Genomic DNA, 15270 nt, shown 5'->3' with positions numbered 1-15270 from the left:
TTTCTCATACTGCTTGTACCAATTCGATTTCAATAAAGGGGTGTCCGGCGCGGCTTGTATCATAACCTGGGTGACCGACGGCACCCGTCAGCGTGTCGTCTGGACATCGCTCAGGCTGATCACTTGCCCCGGCATCCTCAGGCGGCAACTTTCGGTCGTGAGCGAGCTCATAAGCGTTAATATATTATTAAATTCTCTATTCAGCACTTTATATTTCTACCCCCTTATGATCTCCACATACAATATGCTCCTGCAATGTACTCGTACATTATGTAGGAGCACATTGCAATATGCTCCTACATATGTAGGAGCACATATATATAGGAGCACATTGCAATGTGCTCCTACATATGTAGGAGCACATTGCAGGAGCATATTGGATTACGTTTGTTTGGGTACTACAATTCCGTTTTTCTCCTCCAAGAACCGATGAAACCGATGCAATGTGCTCCTGCATAATGTACGAGCACATTGCAATGTGCTCCTACATAATGTAGGAGCACATAATGTAACCTAAAAAAGATGCCGAGCCAACAACGCCATCTACAAGTTTCACGCATCGTTACTCGACTCATGTCACATGACTCATGTCACATGACTGTTAGGCCCCACCGCTTCCTTCAACCGGCCGGACCCTTCCGTACTCTACGGGCGCCAAAAATTACTTTTGTTTACACACGGATATCGAAGACCAAAAACCGAAACTACAGTTTCATATATGCCGACTGATTCTAGTCGTATACCGCATATAAGAACCTGTCACGGTTCAATGAACCTGCCGCAAAAGTTAGGTACAACGGCGGCAGCTGCGGCGGCTAGTAGTTTTTGCTACTTTTATTTATGTTTTTATTTTAAAATTTGTTCTGTCCCTGTTGTGACAGTGTTGTCGTTTACTTTTGTGATAGACATTCAATGCTAACTCAAGCATAGTTCTGCCACATCGAAGGAAGCGATCATTAGCAAGTAATGGGACATCGGAATATTTCGCAGCTTCGTGTGTGACGCACGGAACATGGCAGCGCCTGGGACTTATCTCGCAAAACCAAGCAACCGGGAACACCATGCTTTAAAAGCTCCCTATTTTAACGAAAGCGATTCGTTGGTTATCAAGCATTTACCAGAGACATTTAGTGAAGACGATGTCAGAAAATTCCTGGCTGATGCTGGTGCAGTGGAGATCAAATACTTTGGATCTTCTGGCCGTTTGGTACGTCTTTGGAACGTTGATTTGTTTTGTTTGGATGGTAATGACGATGCAGTATTTCCTTCAGCGAAATCTGGCAATTGCAAGATTTGACAATCCGGACCTCGCCGTCGTGGTATGTCACGAAAATCTTGTTCTATTTCGATAATTCGTGCATAAACGATAGAGATATTGTTTTGAGTTAAAACCAGGCATTATTGAAAATTAAGTTATTGTTTCTAGATAATGCAGAAACTTCATCAGATCAAAATGGGCAAACGTCGCTTGGTCGTGGAATTTGCTGATGAGAAGCTGACAAAACATTTGCCCATGGTGAAAGAAAACACGGCACGTTCTTCGGACTATGTTATGACAGGTGAAACCTACTCTAACTATGCGTATGGATGTTCTTGGAGCGTAACAAATTCATTTTCGCATCGACATTAATATTGAATGTTTGATTTTTTGTAGGATCCCAGTCACTTTGAAATATCACTATCCACCACCTAGTCCGTCCATCCTGACCAATGTCATGTACATTATGGCCCAAACACCGGCTTTATACGTGCAAGTTATGCATTTAATGAACAAAATGCACCTGCCAATTCCGTTTGGACCGCTGCTGCCACCACCAAAAATGGTACAAATTTGTTTGAAGTTATTGGAGATGTTAGATATTTTAAAACGAATCCGCGTTTCATTTTGACATTTTCGACGAAATTTGAGAATTTCCTTTGGCTAGCGTGCTTATTGTATATGAAGCCACTTTAATGCAGTTTTTTGTATACGAAGGACCTTTAATTCACACTTACACAAGTTAACCCTAACAAAAAAATTTTGTGTCTTAATTAAATTGTGGAATGAAATTTCTTAGTTTGACAACATTTCTGGCCGTGCTTCGGAAGCTGTTGATGAAATGGTCGCGGTTTCTTCTGATTCCGAATGCGAAACCGAATTAGCATCAACAGTACCACCAAGGTTAACGAAAACGAAAGAAGGTTTACCGAAGCGAAAAAAGATTAAACTCTCTGGACTTCTGGAGACGCACGAGATGGCACCGGTTTCAGCGTTACCTGATCAAGACATATTTGACAACCCTTTTTCCGGCCAAACTCTCGCTGTCCGGCGCATGCATATCGAGCCTCCGACAGCTGAACGATTGGAAGCTGTGGCCCGCAGCAGTGGGGATGACGACGGCGTCTCAGGGGAAGGGTTTGCTATTTTAAAAGCACCCGAAGTTTCTCCCCAACCCGATTGTACAGCTTCGTTTATCAGCGCGCAAGAACTTGATAAATTGCGCTCGAGTGCGGAAGGTAAAAATATTGTTACTTACTGTTTGATTTTTCGCATTTCAGATACTGATTCCAAAAATGTTTTAAAACAGAAAAGTATGTCGCGGTCATTGCTTTTATAATTCAGAGTTCTGAGATGGCACTTCAGCTATATATTTCATAAATAGTGGTATTTGCTGAGCGATTGTGTTGTTTTTAGAACTCCTGAAACTACCGCCGTTTAAAAAGTACGACCCTGGACAACCGTCATCTAAACTGTACTTGAAAAATCTAGCAGAAGCAGTTGAAGAAGAGGTAAGACGATTAGCGGAAGATTCAGTTGGGACATTAAATGAAAAGGGAAAACTATCTTTGTTTACTTTTACAGGATCTGAAATTTATTTTTGGGCGGTATGTGAACTGGAACAACAGAGTGGAAACTGAAAGGTACGCAGTTTGGCTGAGGCAAAATAGGCCATTAGTATTAGCGACGCTGTATAATGTAATGTCACTCACAGTAAAATTTGCATCTCGCGACGCAGTTTGGGTTCCTTTAGCTTCAGTATTCGACTAATGCAAGAAGGACGAATGAAAGGGCAAGCATTTATTACCCTGCCTAATCAAACCAAAGCCGCTGAAGCACTCAAAGAAGTTCATGGATGTCGGATTAAAGAGAAGCCTGTTGTTGTGGTATGGAAAATTTATTTGTTTCCGTTTCTGCTGCAACGTTCTCATCGATTCTACTATTTTAGGTGTTCGGGAGATCTGATAAGTAAAGAGGATTGCCACTTTGCAGCAGACGTTTGCTTCACGTTTGCTTATATGGCGAATGCAGTTTCCGATAAGTGGCTGCTGTGTTCTTTGCTTTTGGCGAGCTTTTGGCTATTGAAGCTATTACAGTTACGAAGTAATACGGACACTGCATGACAAAATTTTTGAGATGCTGAACTGACCCTTCGAAGCAGCCACGTTTTTAATAAGCAGCAGGTGAGCACAGCGAGATGCCAGTTTGTTGGAATATGAAACTCATTTCCCGTCATATACTTTCTTTTTAGTAGTGTTTTTACTAGAAAACGTTGTTTAGTGATTAAACATTTCGGAAGTGATTTCAACGCTATCTGTACAGCATTTTAATATTGAAAATAAAATTTACCAAAAAAATATTCGTAGCATTTGTAATACTTTGTTGATGTTTGATTGAATGCCATCGATTTGCCTGAAATTGCCATTAAGTAAGCACTCTCAGCTCCATATAACTACGATCGACGTTGCTGTTCGGCAGAGAGCCCCTACAGATGGAAACACTCGGCAAGGCGGACGCCCTGGGAATCAGCAGGGTCGGCGGCTCCTGGTGCGAAGGACTGGAATCCTCGGTGCGCTTGAAACAGAAAAGTGTGCGGCGCAACCATTGTCGACATTTCTTGGTGTAGCAGAGATGGACTAGCGGAGTGAAGGCCGTGGAGCTTTTGGCCGTAAAGGCTGCTGTGGCTTCCAGTTGAACCGGGAGAGTGGATGGATCATAAAATGTTTCCCAGGTGGCCACAATGGCGTACGGCGCCCAGCAAACGATCATGCAAACTCCGACGGCAAGCGTCATCTGTGGAAAATATAGGGTACATTGCATGATTTGTTATAATCATATTATGGCTGAAGGGGTTATTAAAGGCAGAGGTAACTGGAGGTTATCCTGATTGCTATATCATCTCGATTTCGGATAATCTGTAGACTTGGTAATTGGGTGAGGCGCGCGGAGCTGATCGAATAAGTACTTATTAACATTTTTAGCAGACCAACAATATGGGCTAATGCAGCTGACAATAAACTTACGGTAAAATTTTGGATCGCAGTCATTGAGCCCCTTTATGTGTCATGAAGTATCAAATGCTACCTAAAAACTGATACTGTAGCGGTACTTTCAATAGAGTAGAGTTTTATTTGTTCTTCAAGATTTAGCTGTGAATTATTTGTATCAGTGTGCGTTCAGAGTATTCCTATGTGGGATGCCAGAGGAAATAAAATGATGATAACTAAGTTATTCGAATGACGGCTAATTTTCTTAATTCTCCTTTTCAACCTTTTTAGTGTGGGGGTGCAGCTTTTTTAGTGAGTTTATGTGTGCGCATTTCGTTCTGACGTTGTGACAAATGTGAGCAGGGAGTGAGTTCTTGTGCCTGTTGCCCCCTAAATTAACCTTGGTAAACAATAAATTTCACCAAGGGCTTCCAAACACCGGCTTGTGTTTCGTGTTCATACGTTTTACATTTCTGTCTTCTCGTTAGTCATCTAAGAAGTCTGCCTAGTCACGCTTAGGTTGTTTCAATATTGTTTGTTTCCAGTGCTTATTTCCGAATATCATGCATTTGGGTCATGGCTTTATCAATTAGTTAGTTGTTTGTTACGCGGAGCGTAAGTTTTAGGATTTCCATTTTTGAGTACGTACGTGTTCTTCCCAGGTTTATGCGAAATGCGTTAACGTTTAGACTAATTTGAAGTAATTTCCCCGTAGGAGTTTGTATGTATAATTGATGGTAAGAATTATACATGAAATTATGTGACAGGGGAACTTCTTGCGTGCATCACTGTTACCGTATAACGTTAGCACTTCGATATTGCTGGAAATAAGAGGGGTAGCGCTGGACATTATGTGTCCCCTCCTAGAAAATAAGACGCACAGCTTTTGCGAACAATCCCAAAAGGGATTCTTATTACAAGAAGCACTGCCTTCAGTTGTTTTAAATTTCAGCTCCTTTATTGGGAATCAGTAAATGATTCGCAAGCACCGGCGTCTAATTTCTTTTAATGTTGCTTAACACGCGGAATGTAAAGATATTCCAGTACATACTCGTTTAAATTATTGTATTCGCGTGGGGCTGCATGCGCACGGATTATCCGTCATGCTTCCCTTGATTAGCTGGAAAAATGATGTTAATTTACCGGCGCACGGTGTTTTTACAAATTGAGTTTACTGAATCACAGAGGGTTGTTTGAATCACAGAGATACAGTTCCTTAGGACTACCGGGCGGGATGCGTGACTTACCATGAGAGTGTCATTCTGGACTTTTGTCCATTTTTTAGCGAATTCCATATTGACGTAGCGGCGTTTCAGGGAGCGCAGATGGCTAATGACTCGATAATAGAAAACCGCGGTAAGAAACACCGGAAGGGCAAATCCCGTGATCATTAGGAACGTGATGTAGAGCACCGAAATTAGAGATTTTGATGACCATTTAATGGTGCAGCTGGATCCATGCTTGCCGAGTCCGTATTCTCCCATACCGACAATCGGCAAAATGCAAAGGAGAAAGGACAGCGTGCAGATGGCTGGAATAATTATCCAAACTGTGCCACAGTGACATTTTTTGCTGCGCTGTCCTTTTCTAGCTGCAATCGTAAGTTCGTAACAATCGGTTCGGAAACCAATAAAGCACGTGTGGGGCGGAAACACACTTACCTGTATGCTTCGATGCCACTGTACTGTGAAGCACGTATGCAATTCCTGGTAAATCGAAAATGGATGCAAGGCCGAGAAACATTGTAATAAAGGCGTATCCAACACACCCTAAAAATTATGTTGTTATTATACCGTACATGATAATCGCAAAATGATTTAAGAATTCGTTTGATTTCTGTTGCATAAAACACCTAATAAGAACCCTTAAGTTATTGCGCATGCACCCGCATTATGCAAATAGCATATGCTGTAGTTTTTCAAACTTACATTTTCGTGGTCAAAATAGCTTTAGATTTGAATCTGTATTTTGTAATAGTAAAGCTCGCCAAATACGATACGCATCGGCACGACGGACTGTATTGTATTGTACGAGTATGTACGTGCAGTACTGTACAAGATATGTGCACAGCTGCATATTGCATACATTTTAAGGTTTTGCACAAACTATAAAAATAATGTTTAATATCGAAAAGCAGAACCCGCGACAAAATATAAAGCATATTCTGTAGAATGCAAACGTGATTTTTGCATTCTACAAACTTAGAAGTGAAGAAGTTATGTCATGTTATGATTTCCTATTATTTTGTTCTTAATTACGTTCCTCCAGACATCCAGGGTAAGCAAACCAGATACTAGAAGTACTGTTAACATTTATTATATCAAAACTGAAAAAATCAGCCAAATCTTCACCAGAAACAAGTTTAAAAAGCCTTGTTGTTACAATAAATTTACAGCGTATACGGATAACAATATATTAATACAACCATTTTAGAACATTTAAGTATGACGCTGATTTTATTTTATATGGTCCCAGTTTACCCTCTTACTGCCAGTGCTCACTAGGAAAACGTAGCTTTCTCAACTGTGCGCAAAATACTTCTCAAGAATAGTATAAGCTTTATGATCCTTTATCGGTTTGCGGTACCTGCATGGCCGAATTTCCACTGGTGGCTGATGAGCGAAACGCCGACCATGGGATACGTTGTCAACGCGAGCAAACCATTGGAAATTGCTAAAAATCCCATCAAGATGTCTAAGGGCAGTATATGACCTTTTTGCCGGGCTATTCCTATCAGAACTACTCCATTGGCATACAATGACAATATCCCTGTAAAAAATAAAACGCTTACTTGAAGCGAGTTGTTTTTCGGCATGAGAACACGATCAGGATTATGGACCTACAAATAAACAACAGATAGGCAGCAACGCCAATATCCGCATTGGATGACAACTGAGATCCGGCGGATATGTCAATGTATCGCGTTGGTTTCAAGGCGAGAGATTCGGTTGATTTCGTTGACGCGTTGAACATTTTCTGTCCCACTATCACTGTTGCAGCATCAAAGCTTTTTCTTAAGTCACCTGTACGAGAAGAATCTAAAATAAAATACATTTTAAATTGCTGCGGTACAAATTGTTACAATTAAGCAACCACATTAAAAAAAGAATAGTCTATACAGCTGTATTTCTGAAGCTTGCTCTCGTACATACTGGGTAAAGCACTAATTCGGGATGTAAGATATCGCGCTGCTCAAATTCTGAAATGCTAAATTCGCAGTTTTAGACCGCGGTTACCGGTATGGGATGATGCGATACCATACACTTACTCGAGCATGGATTAGGGAGCTAGCAGATCACCACCCATCCACTTTGATGGCAGAAAGTACCTCGGGCTCGTGTTATACTAGGTGCAAGGTAGTACTTGTAGTCGTAATCTTATGTAAAAGTATATTATATGAAGTATATTTTATACTCAATCGGCCGTTGTTTAGGCCATAGTTTATTTCATATATTTTCGGAACTCACTACATGCGGATAGATATACAATATATCTATATTCTGTACGCACTCGTACCTATTGCCTAATCACATAATACATCATACCGCAGTAGATATAATACATGTATTGTTAGAATAATAGATCTACGAGTAGAATGTACGGCGATTCTACGCGATATTGTCTGCTGTACCAATGGGTGTATATCTATATATTGTATATCTATACGAGTATGTGTAAATACAATACAAGACCGTACGTATGTATCAGTATAAGAACTATCGTTGCCAAACATTGTTTAATACCTGTGTTCGTAGGGCCACATAAGAAGTATACGATTAGTACTTACGTTCAGTAGGAACTGGAAAGCGGAAACAAAATCTTCCTGGGCATCTGACACCTCTTGGTGACTGGATGATTGGTGACTGGATGATTAACAAGAAACATAAGAACAGGCTCGTAATTAAACGGGAATGATATGATGATCACATGCAGCTGCTCCGTGGCGTTGCGATTGAGTACTTCCCAGATTATGTACAGTACAAACATAAAAAATAGTAGATCTGAACTGTCTGCATGCGACACATCTGTGTTTATTTGTTGATACACTCTTTTAATTAATTCTATTGTAATAATATCAAAACTCTAGAAAGCACAAGCTTTTTGTCCCAACCATCGTTTACAGTTGAAACGAAAACAATCACCACTGCGTTGTAACATCAGCTCTATGAGTGTTTTGCTCTATGAGTGCACACTACTTGCAGACTACAACAGTTCCCGTTTTGTTTTCGATATTCTCCATGGAAATCGCGTTTAATACGATTTCCTCTCCGCTTAGCCACAGTTTGCACGCACTTTTTTAATTAAACTGCCATGGCACACCTTATTTATCTCGGCCCATATGGGCACCTGCCGGCTGCCGCCAATAACAAGCTACAGTACCTGATTGATAACACACATGAATTCCTACAGTGCGCAATCAAAATGACATTTTCAGTCATTTCCTTTGATGTGGTGGATTATTTCGTACTCATATTACAGAAAGAAAACGTTAGTCTAAGACTTTAATTCCTAAGTGAGTACGGTTTGATAAATTATAATGCGTGCCTAGCAAAATAATCTACGCAGCTCGGATTACTGTATAAATAAATAAATTGTCTCTTATGGCTTTAATTGAGAACTGATGTAACTTGTATAAAGTGCTTACTTTGTCATGAATGAGATTTTCTTTGATGATTTTCATAAGTGCATTAATTGTATAGCTTTGGACACGCACAAACGACTGCCAGTAATTTGATCTACGGTAGTTCACCTACGGTAGATGAATCAACTAATTATTTAAAGTTGATGACTGACCGCAGAAAACTGGCTTGCGGAAGTATTGCCTGGCTCCTGCTAATACGAATATAAGCATGTAAAAAACTTAATATGTATTTACTGCAGCCAACGAAAGGTTTTCCCATGTGATAATATCGATGCTGTAGCAGTTTAAGATTCTTAGGACGTTTACTTTTATCCTGCACAAATGCCTAAAGCACACAATACAATACGCTATTACCGGTGTACGAATTGTATACAATAGTACAAACTAGTACAATGTACATAACGGAGACATGCAGTAGTAGCAAGTAGTTCGAAGTACAGCGATCTTATAGTGCATGCAGTAGCCGGTATACATTCGTGTTACGTCAGCTTGAACGTAAAAACCTTAAGAGTTGCCCCAAAACGCAGTTATGTTTAGCAATATCGATCGCTGAATAGCTTACCGACATTTCAGCATGCCCGAATGACTGCTACAAGTCGTTTTACAAATAAGTCAAAGAAACGCCGAAGCATGCGCTCGGCATTGAGATTTGCGACGTTTTCGTCGTCTACATTGACATTACGGTTTCTTGTTCCTAATTCATACCGTTATATAAAATTGTTACAATGACAGATGGCACAGGTAAGAAGCCGAGCAATGCCGATGGAGTGCTGCCGGAAGTGGAGCCACTCGTGCGTAGTGAATATCGGCATATCCGCTCGGCTAGCGGCTACTTCGAGCCACCGTTTCATCATCCCGTTAATTCCACGCCGACCGCCGAAGCTGATACCGTGGTCCAGACGAAAAACGGGAATGCACCGAAAGCGCAAATCGAAGAGGAAACCATGGATGACCATAAGCGCTCTACCAAATCGAATGCCAAAGCGGCGTAAGACATAATTACAGTAGTTTATCGTTGCGAATTTATATGTACTGTAATAAAACACTGGCAGTATTTTTGTATTTTATTAGCTATTCAACTTGCCGGTACTTCAGCTGTCTTTATGCGCTCGTTGTCATCGTACTTTCGGCAGCCTTTCCGCTGGCCGAAATTATATCGCTGGAAATAAGACCTCTGTTTTACGAGGTAAGAATGCGCGAGTGGTAGTTCATTGCAAACTGGTTCCTAAAATTTGTGTGGCATATAGGGTTTAAGAAGATTAATATTGATAAATAATTAAAGAATGCATGGAATCCTCAATCCTAGATTTGTGGCTGTATCTTTGTTGGTACAACGAAAGTGTTCCACAATATGAACATCGCTGTCATCTACCAGCGGCTCGGCGTTCAGTAAAATTGTTCGGGAAATCAGAAAATTGGTTGCAGTAGATCTACTCTAGTGCAAATCTTTGAGCACTCGGCATTTTCCGCTTCTTGAAAATAAGGTTATTAAAGGGGCACTTTTCAACTTTTAGAGTAACGAAACTCAACTTGTGCAACCGATTCACCGAGTAGAAATTTAATTTCAAAATTTTTCCCAGAATCTTGTTAAGTTAGCCTGACATCGGAATTTCCTCTTAATTAGTGAAAATGAAATGGCAGAATTACTATGTACATTATTTAGTCGGTAGGTATTTATGGATTATGAATATACATCAGCATGTTTGTGTTAAGCGTTTTGAGATTTTTGGCTTACGCTGGGGTACGGAGTGAGATTGCGAGTTCGGTTGCTGTTGGCGTTGTTTGTCTGTTTGTGTGCTTTAGCGAACGTGCTGACACATCGTTACTCTCTGACTCGATCAATCATCGTATTGAACGTAATTCAATGAAGCGAAGTTTCATTTTTTTGTGATTGTTAAGGCAACTGTTTAGCACTGTTTGCTACTCATGCGTGATGTCTAGATATGATAAATGTAAAGCAATATAACCTGCGCACGCATACGATTGTTTAAGAAACAAATTTAGACAACATGTTTCGTTCCCTTCCGCTTCCCTGAGTACGGGTGCTCGCATCGTAATCAAATTTTACTTCCGGTTCATCCGCAATAATTAAACGAGCTTACTAAAATAGTCGAAAGGAATATTTGAAGGAAAATTTTTTGGTTAAAATGTTTAAAAAATTAGTGGCATTTCGGTTTTTGAGAACAACGGATTTGGTACTGAAGTATATTAGTTTAACAACAGACTGATAATGTGTAAATATAAGCACGAGTACTTATAGATAGAAAAATGTAGCGCCAACTGCCGCCATGTATAACAAGTTAACAACCTTTTTCGCCGAACATGTGAAACATATAACGCCGCCTTTCTCGTTCACAAATTTATATACACTACCAGATTTATGCATTACGTTGACACATTTATCGCCATAAATCTTGATAATTGGATGTTTGCAGAGTTTTTATTTGTATTTGTACGGAGTATCCCTGCTCTTCCTGATCTTCGCCTATGGCTTTCTCTTCCAAAGCGGTCGCCGGCAGAAAGTCTATCTGATCTCATGGGCCCGGCGCAATACGACATCATCCTCCATTAGCCGACATCATGACAACCAGGAAGATCCTTATTGTGACTTCCTGTCCGACCGGAGCCACGCGTCCAGCAGTGGAAGTTTCTATTTGCGACTGGTGAGTGAAGCGCGCTTGACAGATCATTAAGTGCTCGTGAAAATTCTTTAGCAGGAACCGCCTTTCTCCAAGTGTTTTTACCATCTCAGCAATACACAAATGCATCTAATAAACCGGGAATGTGCACTCAAGTCAGCACGGCTAATTTGCTTAACCGCAATTGCACTCCAGCTTATTTTAAACATTTGAAGACACGCAGTAAAAATACAAAAGGTGTGACAGATAGAGCGTATAGACTTGCCGAAAGGCAATTAGATTATCGTCTTTGAACACACTGTGTCTTGCGGCTTGCACAATTTATTTAATGTAACGCGATTCCAATATAAAAAACATTAACAACTAATAGTAACTCACAATCTTTAAGTATTTAAACTGTTCATACATGTCCATAGTTCTATCCGTTCAGTCATCGGAGAATTACGATGTGCCGTTAATTTTGCTGCGACGTCGATAATTATTAAATATCGAATAATGCAATCGGCACGATTCGAGATTAATTTTTAGAATTTTCTGTAGCAAATTCTTAAACGTATATGAGTGCAATTGCATTTTTTTACGTTTTTCTTGTATGATTGCCAACAGTAGGGGTCGTTTATTTGGTCATGTTGTAATATGTCGGAAAATATTTTAATTTACAAAATATTATACTAAGTAATAAAATACTTGTTCATCATTTTATTTGAAATCGGTGATATCTTCATTGTTTTTAGGGAGCAATGATATTTGGAGTGGGTGCAATGCTATATTCCGTGCTGGAATTCGGACAATATTTTGAGATTCCCTTCGGTTCCCACTGTGATGATATCCTGACGGCCATTACACCGGCAGCCAGATTTGTTTTCTCATTTGCACAACTTTATCTGGTATTTTTGAACAGCAAAGTAGGTGAGAAATTTCTTGTGTATCTTTGTAAACACGATATCTCAATAAGCGGCTATGAATTGTTTCTACAGATTCGAACTGACCGATACAACGTCTTTGCCAGCTTTGGATTTATGCATGTACGTACTACGTATTACACTATACTACCTCGTCAAAAAATTGACCACTATCATTTACATGTACTTACAGTGTAAATTTTAATAAGAAAAAAGAGGCTTTAAAGTGCTGTCACATGTATATTTTGCTGCTGTTTACCAAAATGTTTTAATTATTTCATCTCTTGATTCTGTTGACAGATGAACTGCAGTATGCGTACATATACTATAACAGAAATATTATAATAAGTATAACAGAACTGTTATAATTTGTGCATTTATGTGTGCGATTTCATTAGCGCAGCTGCTCTTGAGTCTTTTGTTAAGTACTAGTATAGATACGAGTATATCGGCCCTTTGAGCCCAGCTATTTGATTATATTCCCCAATATCTTTGCATAAACTTTTTTTTTAAACAGATGTTTGCAACGAACATATCTGTCTGGCTGAGCGTATTAATCGAGGAAACTAAGCATCAATTCGAAATCAGTATCTTTGAGCCGGAAAAGCTGCGTCCGCCGGGCATTGCCGTTGCGGATGTGCCGGAAATGTTCTTCTCCGTGAAGCCGTTCGCTTCATTGCGCGCCAACGTGACCGCACAAGGGAATTTCACCCAAAGCTCTAGGATCAGTGCTGTGCCCAACAAAGTACAACATCGATTACAGAGCTACTTAAGTGGCATCGTGGACTCCTTGGTCAACATTTCTAACGAGTACGAAGCTTCCTGCCGGTCGACGACAACCGTTGGCTCCATTATGCAACAGGTAAATTAGCGGCTTCAGACACTAGGTTATGTCTTAAAATACAATTTTGAAGCTGTAGCACGCTTGCCGCAAGTTTACTACGAATGGAAATATATACGTTGAAAAAATTAGCGGCAAGTGTGAGTTTGCTATATGATGCCGGCACTGCTACAAATGCAGGTTTTGAGATAACTAATTTATTTTTTCTCAAGGCTAGCCCGTTCTTGTATCCGTGTATTGTGGAGAACAGCCTGATTTGTGCGGCTCTGCTGTACATGATGTGGAGCGGATTGAAACATCGCCGGTTCAAGTACAACAGCAGCACCGATGCGGATAATAAAAACAAACACCAGTTCTCCGTAAACTGTCACAATGCGACGCGGGGGCTATTTCTGGGATTGTTAATGGTTGTTATGACTATTATGAGGTAATATAAGGTATTTAGACATGCATGCACTTGTCGGCGATCAATCACTTTAACAAATACAAAAAGATGCTTCTTGGGCGCTTTGCATTATGACTTACTTGCATGTAACAATTTGCATATATTTCAGTTAAGCAATTGATTCTCATTGCGCGGTACCTGTCGCAATATATTTTCGATTTTTGCTATCTTAGTAAATACTCATAATTATTTGTTTCTGTTTCCGTTAAATATATTTGTACGAGGCTCATCGTCTATTTGTTAGGCATTGTAGTACTAGGATACAATAACTTTACAATTTGCAGTATTGACTTGTGAGCGTAACGATTTGCAGTTTGTACTGTTCTGCATGAAACATGCTGACGTCTATATTTTACATAGTAAAATGGTTATAGACGGCAGATACAGTACATGTATGACATAAATTAATAACATTGCGACCATTGCGTGCTTTTGTCCTGCAGTATGGTGCTGTTTTTCGTCTGGATCCGTATGACCGACTACTACACATTAGCCATCTTCCAGGCGTATGTTATGGAGTGCATCCTGTACACGACCTCCACATTAGCGGTTTGCGTTGCCTTCGTGCGCATTAATGCACTCAAGTACAAAAGCCACGGAAGCTCACGGATAGATGACAATCTGCTGATCATCTCCCAAATGGGTGTATACGTATTCCCGGTCTTCGTACTGATTTCCGGTCACCACACCATTATGGATAATCCCACGAAAGAGAATATCAGCGCATTGGTCTGTGCCGGTCTGGAAATAATCCAGTCCACGCTGCAGACGCTCTTCCTGCTGGATGCTACGCGCCGGCGACCCAATAAACAGCGGCACGTAGACGATAAGCCGGGACGGGAAATGGTCACTTTCCTGCTGGTGTGCAATTTCAGTTTCTGGGCCGTTGACTCTCTGGAAGCCTGGCGCCACCAGCTGTATCCCATACAAATTCGTTTCTACGGTATTTGGACGGTAAGAGCAAAAAAGTTGTACAATAAAGAAAGCTCTGTAATTATAATGTTCAAAAGGTCATAAATTGTGGGCTCACTCTGGTTTTCTGTTACGCAGTGGACACTGATCACGCACGTATCCATGCCGCTTCTGATATTCTACCGGTTTCACTCAAGGTACAGTTTTTCAATTTTTTGGCGGCTGAAACTCAAAATTAGCGTTTTGCACCTTTATGTTATACATAAGTACCTACAGTATAAAATTGATATGATATAATATTGCAGATTTTCTGGCTTCAGTACTCAATCGTACGGTAATTATGACTTTTCATGTTGCAGTGTGTGTCTTTCTGAAGTATGGAAAAATGCGTATAAAATAAAATCCCCGGCCATCAAAACCAAAGAAATATAGCTTGAAAAATATTTTTCCGCCACATTTTTTTGTTGTTGTTGATTACTTACTGCATTGTTTCTGCTGTGCCTTTTTCGATTTGTATTTAAACGTTTTGGTTTGAAGTTTTGTGTGAATTGTGTAAAAATATAATTGTACAAAAACACATGATATGATGCTCTTCATTATCCCTAGCACTGTAATTTATGGCAAGGCACATAAGTGAGCTTGAC

The 15270-nt window shown here is 40.2% G+C and overlaps 3 protein-coding genes across 5 annotated transcripts; 2 read left to right on the top strand and 1 right to left on the bottom strand.

The window, feature by feature from the left end:
- The first annotated feature begins 803 nt into the window (after window positions 1-803).
- On the top strand, window positions 804-4398 carry LOC129587875 (RNA-binding region-containing protein 3-like). Its single transcript, XM_055481818.1, has 11 exons — window positions 804-1207; window positions 1272-1319; window positions 1427-1581; window positions 1655-1823; window positions 2058-2496; window positions 2675-2769; window positions 2843-2901; window positions 2997-3144; window positions 3207-3441; window positions 3737-3827; window positions 3888-4398. The coding sequence occupies exons 1-9, from the start codon at window positions 1013-1015 to the stop codon at window positions 3228-3230; spliced, it is 1332 nt and encodes a 443-aa protein (XP_055337793.1). The 5' UTR covers window positions 804-1012; the 3' UTR covers window positions 3231-3441; window positions 3737-3827; window positions 3888-4398.
- Window positions 3575-8346, bottom strand: LOC129587770 (visual pigment-like receptor peropsin). Of its 2 annotated transcripts, none has more exons than XM_055481674.1 (6): window positions 8033-8346; window positions 7089-7283; window positions 6832-7014; window positions 5907-6014; window positions 5493-5836; window positions 3575-4051 (listed from the first exon to the last, which is right to left on the bottom strand). In XM_055481674.1, exons 2-6 carry the CDS (start codon window positions 7216-7218, stop codon window positions 3683-3685), a joined length of 1134 nt encoding a protein of 377 aa, XP_055337649.1. In that variant the 5' UTR covers window positions 7219-7283; window positions 8033-8346; the 3' UTR covers window positions 3575-3682. The 2 variants fall into 2 exon arrangements, with proteins under 2 accessions (XP_055337649.1, XP_055337650.1); XM_055481675.1 differs by having other exon boundaries at window positions 7089-7268.
- A 1017-nt stretch (window positions 8347-9363) lies between these two features.
- LOC129587731 (proton channel OtopLc-like) lies at window positions 9364-15229 on the top strand. Of its 2 annotated transcripts, XM_055481608.1 has the most exons (10): window positions 9364-9875; window positions 9959-10073; window positions 11323-11550; window positions 12261-12431; window positions 12504-12551; window positions 12946-13290; window positions 13482-13696; window positions 14158-14668; window positions 14765-14823; window positions 14986-15229. In XM_055481608.1, exons 1-10 carry the CDS (start codon window positions 9613-9615, stop codon window positions 15056-15058), a joined length of 2028 nt encoding a protein of 675 aa, XP_055337583.1. In that variant the 5' UTR covers window positions 9364-9612; the 3' UTR covers window positions 15059-15229. The 2 variants fall into 2 exon arrangements, with proteins under 2 accessions (XP_055337583.1, XP_055337582.1); XM_055481607.1 differs by lacking the exon at window positions 14986-15229 and having other exon boundaries at window positions 14765-14961.
- The last annotated feature ends 41 nt before the right edge of the window (window positions 15230-15270 follow it).

This window comes from Paramacrobiotus metropolitanus, unplaced genomic scaffold (assembly GCF_019649055.1).
Source record: "Paramacrobiotus metropolitanus isolate TYO unplaced genomic scaffold, Prichtersi_v1.0 Parri_scaffold0000026, whole genome shotgun sequence".
NCBI classification, from domain to species: Eukaryota; Metazoa; Tardigrada; class Eutardigrada; order Parachela; family Macrobiotidae; genus Paramacrobiotus; species Paramacrobiotus metropolitanus.
Note: the sequence above shows the minus strand (reverse complement) of the source record. Positions and strands in the feature narration are given on the sequence as shown.